Here is a 16,028-nt window from a genome sequence, read left to right on the forward strand (position 1 = left end):
GTCTCCATGAGAGAAATACCAAAATTAGAAATGCTCACAATATTTCTGATTATGCCAAGAAGTAAAAACTACTAAAATTAAACCCAGACTACCTATTGTAGATGACAGAAGAAAAAGATTTAAAAGCTCTCTAAAAGCAGTGGTTTCATAGGATAAAAGCATTCAAAATTAGGTACCCGAGTAGACTGCTAGTATACAAAATAAAAAATAACACAGATTATCCAATGTGGGTGAATATTGGGATGTTTCATTATGACAGACTATTTACTTTAAAAAACAACAACAACTGTGTCCTTTACACAGTAATTTAAATCTGAAAAGCATCACCTTCCCATTTGTAAGTAAATTCAAATTTTAAGTAAATGAATTAAATAAATATAAAGGGGTATTTGTATATCCAGCCTCTGTTTTGAAAAAAACTGAGTATGACACCTGTTGAGTAAAAATGATAAATTCAAAATCACTGCATAGATCCTTTGATAGTTTTCATTTCTTAAGGAAAGAAACTACTTGAACCATTTTGTTCTTAACAGAGTCCTTTCCTTCTCAAGAACTTAGAATGCTTTAAAGGTGTTTTAGACTTGTCCAGAAGGAAGACTTTGTCGGTTACTTCCAATTACACAAGAAGATTCAGGTCACTCTCAAATATTAACAGTAAAAGTAAATAAAGTATCGACACTTGTCATTCACACTAATTAGGTCCTCTCTTGAAACTTTGCCCTATAGTCAGAAGTCTCTGGACAGAAGGACCAATCAACTGCACATAATATAGTACTTTTATTATAGAAATAATGCCATTTTATACAAATTACATTCCTGAAATTTTTATATATTCTTCTGATGGACAGTTAAATTTCCAGCAATTTTAGGTGAAGAAAATAGGAATGGATATGTGCCAAGATTTAGCTATACAGATGTTTGAAAACTGCTTTTGATCTTTTTTTTCTTTAATAAAAATAATCTAAATGTGCAACAGTACAGCAGAGTTAAAGAAATAGTGGAACATATTCCATCAAGAATACTATGCAGTTATTGAAAAAATGATGTTGCAGAAGAATAATATATTAAGTGGAAACTGTGGTTTATAAATCAGCACGCAGCAAAATCCTTGTTACATAAAGATAGATATAAATATTAACCATGATTCTCTCTATATAGCAGTGTTACAGGTGATTTTTAATTTTCTTCTTCACATGTATCTGCGGGTTCTAAACCTCCTAAAAAACACAGGAATTATAAAATAATTATGTATTTATACAATTTAAATATATTTATATAATTATTTTAAAATCCAGAAAAAAATAAACAGTATTTTAGAAACTTTTGGAAAAAAATAAGGTATTTCCAACTTTGAATGGGTTGCACAGAGAAGTTAGAAGAAAACATACTTTTACTTTTCTGGAGCAAGGTTAATTCTTGCTCTTGAGCAAAGCTAATTCTTAAGAAGGGAAAATTTCTATAACATAGCTATTTTCAAATAGTAATTACAAAAATGTACATTCAAAGTCTAGAAAGTAATTGTGGAACTTTTTGATATTTTCAATTAGTATGTCTCCTCTTTCCCCTTAGAAGACAGCAGTAAAGATCTGAAAACAATGCTTGAGAATCATAAACAATGAGAAAGCTGATAACAAAATTCAGATCTTTTAAGTACTCAATTTGTATCAGGATAGTCAATAAACATTATATTAGGTCTTGTCTCTCCTGCTGTTAGCAATATTCAGCTTCAATAAATAAATGAGGCATTAAAAAAAAATCCAAGAGTGCTTCCTTATTACCAAAGTAGTTTTTAAAAATCTAGTGATAATTCCCCTTGTTAGTAACTAAGCAACTTTGGTATTCATGTGAAATATGCATTAAGGTACTTAGTAACCTTCTCCAATAAAGCTCTGTAAACACAATTTGAGTTCTCCCTACCAGGTAACATGTTGATATTAAATGATGATTAAATGAACATTTTTAATAGGAATAACATACTGGACCTCAGCTATTATCTTAAAATACTTCGTACACTTTTATTTTACTTTCTAATGGGGTTTTTAAACCCTGTATAAATAGAACTGTTTTATCCCTTTTAGTTATGGCTGGATTATTATTAGCAGTAGGTATCACTTCCAAAGGCTAGGCTCTAATGCATTTGTACACTGAATATTACATGTAATGAAGTTTAATACTTCAATAAATCTTGCTCAATATAGAGCTATAATTCAAGATTAGTAGCTTTATTACTTCCTAGCAATAAATCAGATAATACCATACAGGCATACTGAAAAGAGTTATCTTCTTGAAACCCAGATTCATTACCAAATTAAATCATAGGAATGTTTCAAACTGTATACATGCTTTTTAAAAAAATCTGCTAAGAAGAAAGGAATTGGATCTCTAAATTGACTAAATATTTCAACTTTAAATCAAGATAAATTTCAAAAATCAAAATCCACCAAAAGCCATATATTAAAGTTTAGTCACCAAATCTAAATAAATTGGTGCAAAATACTCTGAAATTATTCAATACCACTCTTCTCTTTGCTCTCAGTTTAACTGCCATCATACATTCAGATATACACATTCCACATATTATATTTAATAAAATACAACTTTAAGGGCTAGATGATTTCCCACCCCCATTTCTTTATCACCTTACCCCATTCTGTGCCATCCCCTGAACTCCGTGCTTCTCCAGCTCCTTCACCGTCTTCAGCAGTCACTAAAAAATCAAATTCTTTCAGTGCTTCCTCAGTATCAGGATCATCGGTTAGGTCAGCAGCTAAACCTTCATTACCTATCTGTAAACAGAACATAAGCCAAGAATTACCTTTATGCTAATTTGTAAAGGAGTCCTTTATGTTTTCACACAATTATCTTTACATCTGCACTCCCATTTTTAGATGAGATACAAAATTTTAGATTTTCCACATAGTTCACCAATCCCAAATTATACCCTAGATAAATGGTTGTCAACAGTGCTGTGTGAACACTGTTATAAAATGTGATGCAAGCAATGTGGTAATAAGAATGGTTAAAATCTTAATCTTCAAGTATGATGATTCTTACAAAGAACTTCTCTAATTACAATAGATTCACAGGTACCAAAAGACCCATGCACTAACTTACATTCTAATGTGTTGTGTTGAATTGACCTCATTCACTGAGAACTGCACAGGTAGTCCGTAACGTATAAGGATATGGCATAGTTAATAAGGACATTAATGCAAGTCAAGAGCTGTGGTATTTATAGTAGTGCTTCCCAGAACAAAAAAATAGGGAAGGATCAAAATCTCTGTTCACCTATGCTCCACATATGAGTGTGTTACACACATGAAATTTGGCAGAAAGGTTGAAAACTGCTTTTATAGACTGGAAGCTTCTGAGAAACACTGGCATTTTCCCCATATTACTGTAAAATCCCAAAGAACCACAACAGAACCCATCCACTTTTTTTCTTTAAAAAACATACTTCAAATACTGTACACTACTATGACAATTCACACATGGATCATTTAATCTACTTTTGCTCTTACAGCTAACCTGCATCAACACTAAAATACATAAACCTGTTTCTTAGGTTATGAGCAAAAGCAAATTTTTATTAATCCTTAACAAACAATGAGAGTGTTGACACGTATATTTACAATTCTTAGTTTACTCCCTCACCCAGGGTGGGAGTGCCACCCCACTTCAGTTACAATTTACCACTTGTTTACTGTACAGGAAGAGAGAGACTTCAGCAGTGATTCTTAACTGTGACAGGAGTGGAAAGGATGTAACTTTTTAAAAAAAAGTTTCAAATCACTGGACTAGTCCTATAAAAACAGACCCTTTCTTGCCATTTATAATACAGCAAATAATTTCTACTATGTGTAGGTTAATTCAATAAGAACTGACTATATAAAACTTTCAAGTGACATAATAAAAAATAATCAATCACTCCCAATGTAACAAAAGACATCTTGAAATTTTCTATTCCAAATACATGACTACATATATTTTACCTAATAAGAATAGAAAATTGAATTCTTACTTTGTGTTTATTTATCCGATGTTTGTCTTTTCCTTCTGGGATGCCTTCAATCATGTCATTTTCCTCTTCTTCGTCGCTGTCATCAGCATTTTCTAAGAAATTGAATGTCTCAAGAACATCACCAGAAGGCCTGTAAGAGAGGAAAAATGATGAATCAAAATACTCCAATGATTAATTCTAATATTTCTTTCTGTCTCCTATTTTAAAATAGTACTTGAAGGTAGTAAGAGAGATTCAAATGAAAACTTACTTATGATGTATTATCTAAATATTCTACATAAAAATGTTTTGAAAGATCATTTATGTTCTACAGTTAAAGTATCAATAAAAGTAGTTAAGTTTCTACAATGAAAATACTTTAAGTAATTGCTGCATCAAAATAAAAACCCTATAGTATTAGGCACTCAAATGTGCTATTATTTCTCAAAATAAAGCCATCATGAGCAAGCAACTTAAACTCAGCATTTCTTATAGTTCTACAACCTCTTACAGCTTGGTGCAAATGTTTACGACTAAAACCGAACTTTAGGGGTTTCCCTGGTGGCACAGTGGTTGAGAGTCTGCCTGCCGATGCAGGGGACATGGGTTCGTGCCCCGGTCTGGGAAGATCACACATGCCGCGGAGCAGCTGGGCCCGTGAGCCATGGCCTCGGAGCCTGTGCTCCGCAACGGGAGAGGCCACGGCAGTGAGAGACCCGCGTACCGCAAAAAAAAAAAAAAAAAAACAAAACGAACTTTAATTTATCGGGCTGCTCAGATTTAAAGTTATGGTAAATCAGATATATAACATTCCAATCCATATTACAGATTTCCTTACCTAGAAAACAGGATTATTAATATACTAAAGAAATACTTTCAGGACTTACCTGGTGGTCCAGCGGTTAAGACTCGGTGGTCCCAATGCAGGGGGCTCGGGTTTGATCCCTGGCCAGGGAACTATTAGATCCCGCATGCCACAACTAACAGCTTGCGTGCCACAAGTAAAAGATTCCAAATGTCACAACTAAGACCCGGTGCAGCCAAATAAATAAATACTTAAGGGGGAGAAAAGAAAAACTACTTAAAAAAAAAAACTTTGAAGTGTTTCAGAACCACTCATATAATAGGTAACAGTGATAATCTATTTTTATCTCTTACGAAGTCATTTTAAAACTATAATTTGAATTCCTCCTCTGTGTACAAAAAAGGTTTTCAAATAGTTGGTTAAGTGTCTAAAAACAGAGGCTGCAACAGAACGGTGAAAGCTTCAGCTGAACACAGACTCTCATAATGAAAGTCTCAACTCTTCCACTGACTTAGCTGCTTGAATTTGGCCAAGTCACTTAAACCTTTTGGCCTCGACTTCTTTACCTGTAAAGTGGGGGGGGGGGGGGGGTTAAACTAGATGATCTCAAATATCCTTACCAATACGAACAGTACATGGTAACAAAAAGAATAATAGTCTAAAAGTTAGGATTTTTTCCCTCCCTGATTGGTTCTTAGTCCAAATTAAGGATATAATACAATTCAGACATTTTTTTAACACCTTTATTGGAGTATAACTGCTTTACAATGGTGTGTTAGTTTCTGCTTTATAACAAAGTGAATCAGCTATACATATACATATATCCCCGTATCTCCTCCCTCTTGCGTCTCCCTCCCACCCTCCCTATCCCACCCCTCTAGGTGGTCACAAAGCACCGAGCTGATCTCCCTGTGCTATGCAGCTGCTTCCCACTAGCTATCTATTTTACATTTGGTAGTGTATATATGTCCGTGCCACTCTCCCTTCATCCCAGACATAGGGTTTTAATAGGTCTATTATACTCTGCCTAATCCAGCACATGGTTCTAGGACCTGTATCAACACTGAATGTAGAAAGAGATGTGTTTTTCAAGTGCAAATTAGTAAGAACAAACAAAAAACTACCACAATAACAAAACACATACTTTTCAGTTCAACATTAGTAATACGTCTCGATATCTGGGGATTAAATGAAAGGCAAAGAAAATATTTGACAAAATTGGCACATCAATGATAGAAAAATAAAAAATAGAAAATTTAACACATGAGAGTTTTGTTTTGAACTTTGATAAAGTATTATTGTTCCTTGGATAGAAGTTCCTGTCTCTAAAGTGAGAACTCACGTTTCAGGTTTTAAAAATTGTATTTGATCACAACAATACATGTACAAGGTTTAAAAGTCAAACAGCACAATCAATAAAAGAAAGAACAGGGCTTCCCTGGTGGCGCAGTGGTTGAGAGTCCGCCTGCCAATGCAGGGGGCACGGGTTTGTGCCCCGGTCCGGGAGCATCCCACATGCCGCAGAGCAGCTGGGCCCGTGAGCCATGGCCGCTGGGCCTGCGCGTCCGGAGCCTGTGCTCCGCAACAGGAGAGGCCACAACAGTGAGAGGCCCGCGTACCGCAAAAAAAATAAATAAAATAAATAAAATAAATAAAAGAAAGATGAATCAGACTTCCCAAAATTAAAAACTTTTGCTCTTTGAAAGACACTATAGAGAATTTAAAGAAAAGTCTATAAATTGGGACAAAATATTTGCAAGTCACACATTTAATGAAGGACTATATAAAGAACACTTAAATCTCAACAATAACAAAACAATGAAAAAATGAGGAAATTATTCAAACAGATCCTGTAGCAAAAGATATGTGGATGGCATACACAGATGCTCAACATCATTAGTCTTTAGGAAAATAGAAATTAAAGCAACCATGGACTGTGAAGGGTCTGAGACTTCGCCCTACTTGCAAGCTACCATGCTGTTTCTCTTGAGATGTTTTCTTTTTAGCATTCACAATGATGGCCTTTGTATAGATTTTTAAAAATTAACTTTATAGTGTAACTGGGAGAAATCCTTTCAATGTGGAAACAAACATCCTTGGAAACACATTCTATAAATATATTCCAGAATTTTTTTTAAATTACTCTTTAAAAAATTTTTTCAACACCAGCTTACCTGTTCTCTTTTTGAAACTCCTATTCAGATGTTGTCCCTCTTGGACTGATCTTTAGATTTTCCTCTCTTTTCAGTCTTACTTTTTTTCCCCTTTTCTCTTTTCTGGGAGAGTCTTTTATCTCCCAAGTCTTACATGAAAATTATTTAAATCACACTTTAAAATTTCTATTAGCTCTTTTCTGATCTCTTACTGAACCGTATACAATAACATATTACTGTTTTATAGACGTATTATCTTCTCTCAGTCCTCTCAGAAGAGTAATTATAGTTTTGAAAGTCTTCTGCTCCCTCTTTTCTCTGAGTTCCTTTTTTATGTTTGGTTCCTTTGGTCTCCAATTTTCATATTAAAGTCTTTCCTTAACTGTTAATATTTAACAGTGAGGCACAGAAAAACTAATTGGATATATTGTGTACATGGGTGAGGCTTGTCAAAGTAGCTAGCTTCACTTCTGTATAACAACAGGGCACAGTCCCAGCCATTTCGCTGGCAGATCCCAACTGTCGGATCATAAGGTCTTCTCTATTAATGTGATCATATTCCTGCCTGAAAGGGATTTAAGACCAGCTACCAACATACCTGAAGCCAAGTAGAAGGAAACAGGGAATCTCACCGTTCAGCTAGAGATTTTCAGATAATGCTCCTGTCTTCAGTATAGTAGTCCACCCTACAGTTGCTTGTTTTCTTAAGAAATCAGCAATCACTGGAATTCACCAGAAAATATACCAACATTCTTTGGGATAGGGGAGGGATGTTCAAGCGGCTACACAGGATTAGAGAGGGGGTTTGAGATTCTAACTGCCTCTTACATAAACTTGAAACTAATTCTCTATTAATAACCCCCTCTAAACCTGACTCCAGATATACCTGATACCTCTAACTCCTTAGCTTTTGGAACTTTACTGGCATTTTGGGACTTGAATTGGCTTGTTCCTTTTCTTCTTTCCAGCTTCCAAAATTATTAGGTTCTCCCTATCTGATGGACAGTATATCCTCTCATTCTTTCTATATATTCAATTTTTTGTCCTTATGTGTCAACCAATGTGTCTTAAAATGTCTTTAACTGATATTTTAACAGAGGTTCCAGAAGGCACACAAGTAAATCTGCCTTTAATCCACATGCTTAAGTGGACATCTACATCTATGGAATTTTATAATAATTTTTTTCTTTGTCAACTATTTATTTACTATCCTTTCTCATTCAATGAAAAGCAATCAACAGAATTTTTAAAATTATATATCCAGATGAAGGGAAAACAGAATGAAGCCAAGAGTAAGGTTCGTAAGTAAAAGGGTAAAAAAGAGTCAGTGTTTTCTAGAGATAAGGGAAACCCACAAATATGGCAAGATTCCAAACAGTCAGAGTAAAAAGAAAGAGAGCAACTACTGGAGGTTCAAAGGTAAATCAGACCAATCACTAAGAAGCAGCACACCTTTTCAGTTACAAGACCTATCAGAACTCTCTTCCCCAATGAATCCTTACAAGGTGGAGGCTGTGTGATATGATACACTATATACCCACAACATCCCCCTACAATAAACCAAAGAATAAACCAAGAAAGACAACAGTAACATTTACTCAGCAGAATCTAGTAAATATTACTCTTGATTGGGTCACATTTCAACTGGATAAGCAATATTTCATCATAGCTAACACTTATTATGTACCAAGCATTGTTCCAAATGCCTTACATTAATTCATTTCTTCTTCACATCAACCTATCATTACCATTTTACAAATGAGGAAACCAAGGCACAGGAAGGTAAAGTACCCTGCCCAAAGTCACAGCTAGTAAGCAGCAAAGTCCAGATTCAAACCTAGTCTGTCTTCAGAGTTCCTATTCTAAACCATTAAGCATACTGTCTCTAATAATATGATCTACAATTTACCATTCTTCTACTGTTGAACATGGAGACTGCTTCAAATTTTTTATTGTTATAAATGAGAATACGATAAACATCTTTTTGTTGACACCTCTATCAACATGTTAGGTCATTTTCATATTTCTTAGGAATTTTCAAAGGCCCTGATCATAGCTGAACCATACACACCTACATTAGTACAGACTCGCAATATACAGCTATACTCATTAAGAAGGAAATCACATTGATTAAAAACAATTATTACCTAAATGTCTGTGGACGGATAAATGGATAAAGAAAATGTGGTAAATACATTCAATAATTATTCAGCCATAAAAAAGAAGGAAATCCTGTCATATGCTATGACACTGATGAACCTTGGGACATTATGTTAAGTGAAATAAGCCGGTCACACAAGGACAAATACTGTATTAATTCCACTTATATAAAGTATTCATATATTATATAAATATATATAAAGTATTTGAAGTAGTCACTCGTAGAAACAGAAAGTCAAATGTTGTTTGCCAGGGGCTGGGGGGAGGAGGAAATAGGGAGTTGCTATTCAATGGGTATGGCGTTTCAGTCATGAAAGATGAAAATGTTCTAGAGAAGTGCTCTACAATATTGTGCTTACAGTTAACAACACTACACCATACACTTAAAATTTATTAAGACAGATCTCACGTTATGTGTTTTTTATCACAACAGAAAAAAAAAAACTATTAAACTCTTAATCTTGCAAAGGGAAGAAGCTTTACAAGGAGAAGATACCATCTGTTGTGGATTTTTAATTCAGATTCAGGTGTGATATAGTAAACTGTGTTCCTCTAAAGTATTTATAAATCCTAAGAACTACTTAGCCTGGTTAGCTGACAAGTTTAGTTTAAGATAACAGAGTAATATCCTTGCTTTTTCTCTAAAGCTATGAAAGCTCTATGATTCCTGAAATTCAGAGTAAAGAAAACAAGGGCTCTGTTAGATGTCAAATTGTTTTTATTAAAGAGACCTTATTTCTCAAAAATAAAACCCCTAAACTAAAGGCTTATGTTAACTTGAAAGTCATCAACATGTTTTAAATAACTGCATGATGTCATAAAATATATCTAAGGTATGAAACAATGCTAGTTTATAAACTGTACATATTATTAACTTCTTAAGCTCTAACCAAACTAATGAATTCATTCTGGTTTTTTCCACTCTCTTTCTTTTCTTTGTCCTTCCAACCTATGTAATTCAAGGTAATATCTAATGGTAAAAAATGAAAAAAAAGTTCCACCTGCTTGACAGCTTGCATTTATCAAATCTGTGCTATAATCAAAAGTGTATCTGGTACACAGAAAACAAGTGTTAATGAGGATGTAGAGAAATCAGAATTCTTATACATTTCTGATGGGAATGTAAAATAGTCCAGCCACTTTGGAAATGAGTTTGGAAATTCCTCAAAAAGGTAAACACAGAGTTACTGTATGACATAGCAATTCCACTCCTAGGTATAAACCCAAGAGACTTGAAAACATATGTCCACACCTGCAGACCAATGTTCAAAGTAGCATTATTCATTATTCCAAAATGTGGAACCAATCAACATGCCCATCAATTGGACAAGGAATGGATAAACAAAATGTGGTATATCCATAGAAAAGAATATTATTTGGCAATAAGAAGAAATGAATTACTGACACTTGCTATAACATGGATGAATCTTAAAAATATTACACTAAGTAAAAGAAGCTACTCACAAAATAACCATTTACATAAAATATCTAGAATAGGCACATCTATAGATACAGAAAGTATATTAATGGTTGCCTAGGGTTGGTGAGTGGGAGGAGTATGGGAAAGAATGGGGAGTGGCAGCTAACGAGTACAAAGTTTCTTTACGGATTAATGAAAATTTTCAAAACTTAGATTGTGGTGACGGCTGAACAACTCTGTGACTATCTTAAAAACTATTAAACTTATATACTTCAAGTGGGCACACTTTATGGTATGTGAACTCTATCAATAAAGACATTAAATTTTAAAGTATATCTGGTAGCTTTCTGAGTCCAAACACAATGCAAAGCCTTGTTTCTTTTCTTTCCTTTTTTTTTTTTTTTTTTTGCGGTACACGGGCCTCTCACTGTCGTAGCCTCTCCCGTTGCGGAGCACAGGCTCCGGACGCGCAGGCTCAGCGGCCACGGCTCATGGGCCCAGCCACTCCGCGGCATGTGGGATCTTCCCGGACCGGGGCACGAACCCGTGTCCCTTGCATCGGCAGGCGGACTCCCAACCACTGCGCCACGAGGGAAGCCCCAAAGCCTTGTTTCTTTAACACCAGTGTCTAAACAACCATTACTATTCTAATTATATAGTATTATAATTTACTGAAAATACTCTAACAAAAATTTAAAGATCAAGACATTAAAATAACTCTGAACTACATGAAATCACCCTCAAATTTTAATTTTGAACCTATTTCAGAACTACAGTCATTCTCTTGGCATCAAAATTTAAGATAAATAAATCTTTAAAAAAATTATTTATTTATTTGGCTGCACCGGGTCTTAGTTGTGGCATGCGGGATCTTTGCTGCCGCATGTGAGATCTTTGTTGTGGCATGTGGGATCTAGTTCCTTGACCAGGGATAGAACCCGGGCCCCCTGCACTGGGAGCATGGAGTCTTAACCACTGGACCACCAGGGAAGTCCCAAGATAAATAAATTTAATATATATTTTTAATAAATTTATTTATTTTATTTTTGGCTGCGTTGGGCCTTCGTTGCTGCATGCGGGCTTTCTCTAGTTGTGGCAAGCGGGGGCTACTCTTCGTTATGGTGCGTGGGCTTCTCATTCCGGTGCCTTCTCTTGTTGCGGAGCATGGGATCTAGGCATGCGGGCTTCAGTAGTTGTGGCACAGGGGCTCAGTAGTTGTGGCATACGGGCTTAGTTGCTCTGCGGCATGTGGGATCTTCCCAGACCAGGGCTCGAATCCGGGTCCCCTGCACTGGGAGGCGGATTCTTAACCACCACACCACCAGGGAAGCCCCAAGATAAATAAATTTAAAAAGCACCCAAATAAAAAGTTTCTTTGTCCATGGTACCATTTGGGGGGTGGGGGGTAATCTTTAAATCTGAACTCCACATGCTTCAATAACTGTTAACAGCAATAACAAGAAGCTAAAGAAATTCATAATATCTGTTATATAAACAATGTTAACCTATAAGTATAGGTCATACCTTTTGATTTCTTGTCCTTTTTGCTTAGGAGATTCACCTCCATTCAGGATCTGTTCTAAATTCTTTGTCTCTACTGATCCATTTGGTTCTGAATTAGATAGTCCAAGTAATGATCTTACCCGCTGAGACCGTACATCTAATATTGTATCTGTGTAACCTACTTCCTGAAGATATCTATAAGAGAAAATTAAAAATATTAAATCCCACATATTGTTAATACATGCAAACTTGTTAAATCAAAATCACATCAAAGAATTTTAGAAAAATCCATAATCCTATAAAATTTACTTTTCCTTTGTCCCAGTAACTTTCTTTTCTCTAGACTAGTTCCAGTTCTACCAAAAAAAAAAAAGTCCAATTAAAAACCATAGTTTAATTAAAAAAGCATATAGATGGCTAACACTAATTAAGGGCCAATTATCCTGAAGCCTAAAAAGACCTAGAGTGCTAAAAAAACTTTTAGGAGTTGATGATATATATTACTTAAAAAAAAAAAAATTCCAGAAAGTGGTAAAGGATGAACAGAACTAAACCTCAGAACAATGACATGCTACGTTTAAACCCTGGCTCTTAGCCAGAGGTTGATGGATAGATTAGTTCTCCTTCTAGGATCTAAGGTCTTATAGCAGTCCTACAGTCCCGTGGTTTTCAAACTTTCCTTGTTATCTAAACCAGGGTACCTAACCGAGGATATAGGATGAGACTGAAAAAGAAGAAAGGGACTGAATCATGACATAAGTATAGATAATGGGTCATGAACGGCTTTGTGTGACAAATTTAAAAATTTCTTCCTAAAGTATTTGACAGGCTAAGGGAAGATGTTAAAAAGAAGCTTTTTTTGTTTCTTTCTATATGTTGCTGACGAAATAACAGAGGATTTTTAAGTGAAAGCTAAAGACAGGGAGACTGGTTAGGACACTAACACAGCAAGAATTAAAACTAGAGAAGAGGAGAAATGTGAGAAAAATAAAATATCTTAGTGACTTGGTACACAAGTAAATACGGCAGTAGAATAAAAGAAGATATAAGAACTTTGCAAAATTTTCAGGTTTCCAGCTGGGATGGTTGCAAGGTGGTTCTACTGAATAAAATGAAAAATAAAGGGTCAGAATATGGTTTAGAGGGTACCTATCAAATAATCAAGTAGTGTCTATGAAAGTGATAACATTTATTAGGCACAGTGGTAAGAAGGTCAAAAGCTCAGAAGGGACTCGACTGGGTATACAGATTTGGGAGTCATTAGTGTTTGGGGATATCTGAAGCCATGGATTTAAATGAAGTTACCCAGAGAAAAAGCATAAGTAAAAACAAAACCTGGGGACACAAACATCTAAAGGGCTGGAAGAATAAGAAACTCAAAGGAAAATTAAAAGAAAGAACTTGACAAATGAGGGTAAAAAAAGCAGAAAGTAGTTTCATGAAAGTAAGAAAAACAGAGTTTCAAAAAGAAATGAAGAGTTAATGTCAAATATTTCCAAAAGATCAATATGAACAAAAAGGGTCTCATAAATATGTTTGTGATAGAAGCTTCAGGGGAATATCAAAATGGAGAACAAACTAGACAGTTGAGAAATGAATAAGGAAGACTATGAAGATAAACTACTGTTACAGAAAGATGAGAAGAGACACAATATAAAGCCAGGCAATGGGATTAGGCATTTATGAGAGAAATACTGTGCAACTGATTTCTCTATATCCATCATACTCTTCTAAAAAACGCGATCCTCTTTTTTTTTTTTTTTTTTTTTTTTTTTTTTTTTTTTTTTTTTGCGGTATGCGGGCCTCTCACTGTTGTGGCCTCTCCCATTGCGGAGCACAGGCTCCGGACGCGCAGGCTCAGCGGCCATGGCTCACGGGCCCAGCCGCTCTGCGGCATGTGGGATCTTCCTGGACCGGGGCACGAACCCGCGTCCCCTGCATCGGCAGGCGGACTCTCAACCACTGCACCACCAGGGAAGCCCAAACGCGATCCTCTTTTGAGGAAAGAACTCCCACCACACTCTAGCCATGTGGTCTAAAGGAACTGTCAAGATCTTAAACAACCCAGGTAAAAATAACTGACTCGTGGGCAGTTATTTGATCAAGTCAAGACAAATCCAATCCTCAGAAATTATTCTGACTAAAATAAGGGATCCCCTGCCACCTGGAGAAAAGTGGTTTTCAGTAGAAAAGAATAAAACTGATACACAGAGGAGCAGAACACCAGAGAATAAGAACATATTCTGGATGTTTCCAGTCTCTGAGAAATCTTCAGTGATACACTAGCTCTTAAGTTTCTAACACTCAGTTAATCAGTACTTACTTCCCTCAACTCTGCTAGCTATCCCAGCATCCTTCCAGACAGTAATCTGTTTTTGAAATTTGTTGGAGTTTTAGTCACTAACTGTCCAGATTAATAAATACTTCTTTGAATGGAACATTAGAAACTGAGATGATGAATATGAGGTTTAAATACATTTTCAGAAAGGAAAGCAAAAAGTGAAGACAGTTCTCGCCTGATAGCCTTCATGCTTTCAGTGAAGTAGAGCTTGAGGTGCTCTAATGAGAGTAAGGGAGAATGGGCTGAGATGTGGTAAAAGTTCAGAATATCCACTGAGGGCAATGGGAGCAGGAGATGACCAGGGATATGGAAAAAGGCTCTATGCAATGTTTGGACAGGAAACCATGAATGTGAATTGGCATTCACACAATTCTGTGATTTTTCTCTAAGAATTAATTAGAAACAGAAGCAATAGACAGTAAGACTGATTAGGGCTGGGATACTGCAGGTAGGTATAGTAAAATGACTGGTGGTGGGGGGTAAGGAGTGGGAAGCAGGAGAGTTAAGGGTACCAGCAAAAGGGTAAAGGATCATGGGGTCTAAGCGGGAGCTAGGGAAACAACAAAAAGAAACAACAAAAAAACCTCACCGCCAAAAAAAAAAAAAAAATTAAACCAACAATAGGTAAAGGAGGTAAGGGAAATGAAATAGTCATGGATCTAAAGATCAAAGTAAGGTCAGAGGACAAATAACATGGGAACTGGAGTAAGAAAAGTGGAATATGATTACGGAATATTCCAGAGGTAGGGCAGTTCTAGGTTATAACAAGATCAAGGGTCTGACCACACTTCACTGGGTTACTGAAGTGATGGTAAAGATGTCTAGAGTTGAGAAAGCTGAATTACCTAAGATTTCAGTAGTACGCGAGTACCAAAGTTTTCAAAATACAAGGGAAAAGAACAAATAGATAAGACAATAATATTTGCCACATAAGTACTTCTAATACGGCAAAGAATTCAAACATCAAAAAGGTTCCTAAAAAAAAAAAAGCTTCCTCAAAAATTCAAGTAGAAGCAGGATTTAGCAAGCCACTTCTGAAAAGTTTCTGATAACCAGTTAAATTCCTTCTCTAAGCCAGTCACAATTTCACTTAAAACCAAATATGTAGATTTTCCAGTGATGGAAATGAGCATGTCTGTAAGTATGAACTCCCTATTGTTTTTGTTCTGGTCTTCAAGACATACAGTCTTTATGACATGTTACTCCACAAATAAGAAAAAAACATCATTCTGAGAAATGTTTTGAGAAACATTCAGAGGAAACAAAACTTTAAAAAGATCCAAGCATCTAACAAAACAAAAAAGAAGCAATATGAAAACTATACACATTGTCCCATTATCATTAAATAATTTTCACTTGCAAAGTGACTGAACAGAAGCACCTTCATACCTAGATCCTTAAAGAAAGGTGAAAATGAACCATTACTCACTGTCTTAACAGCTGTCTGCCCTGCTTCCACGTTAACTGGCTATTCTGAGGTGCTGTGGGAGCCTCTGTGTCTTTGGTTTCTTCTAAAAATTAACAGTAACAACAACAACAAAAACAAGACAAGTTTCATACACATTATTTCAACTCCTGATAATACTGCCAAAGTTCTCTTAGGGATAAAGTCCCACAAGAATATACCAAAATATTTTATAAAGGAT

General features: G+C 35.6%; 1 protein-coding gene across 1 annotated transcript in view; it reads right to left on the reverse strand.

The window, feature by feature from the left end:
- STRN3 (striatin 3) overlaps nt 1-16,028 on the reverse strand; it is a 115,561-nt gene that overhangs the window by 32,609 nt on the left and 66,924 nt on the right. The window contains exons 4-7 of the mRNA XM_081228279.1: nt 15,812-15,893; nt 12,063-12,236; nt 4,022-4,151; nt 2,645-2,786 (exon numbers count right to left, since the gene is read on the reverse strand). Of these exons, the coding sequence (XP_081084405.1) occupies nt 2,645-2,786; nt 4,022-4,151; nt 12,063-12,236; nt 15,812-15,893 (528 nt within the window). The remainder of the gene's footprint in view (nt 1-2,644; nt 2,787-4,021; nt 4,152-12,062; nt 12,237-15,811; nt 15,894-16,028) is intronic.

This window comes from Mesoplodon bidens (assembly GCF_964165515.1).
Source record: "Mesoplodon bidens genome assembly, chromosome: 3".
NCBI lineage: Eukaryota > Metazoa > Chordata > Mammalia > Artiodactyla > Ziphiidae > Mesoplodon > Mesoplodon bidens.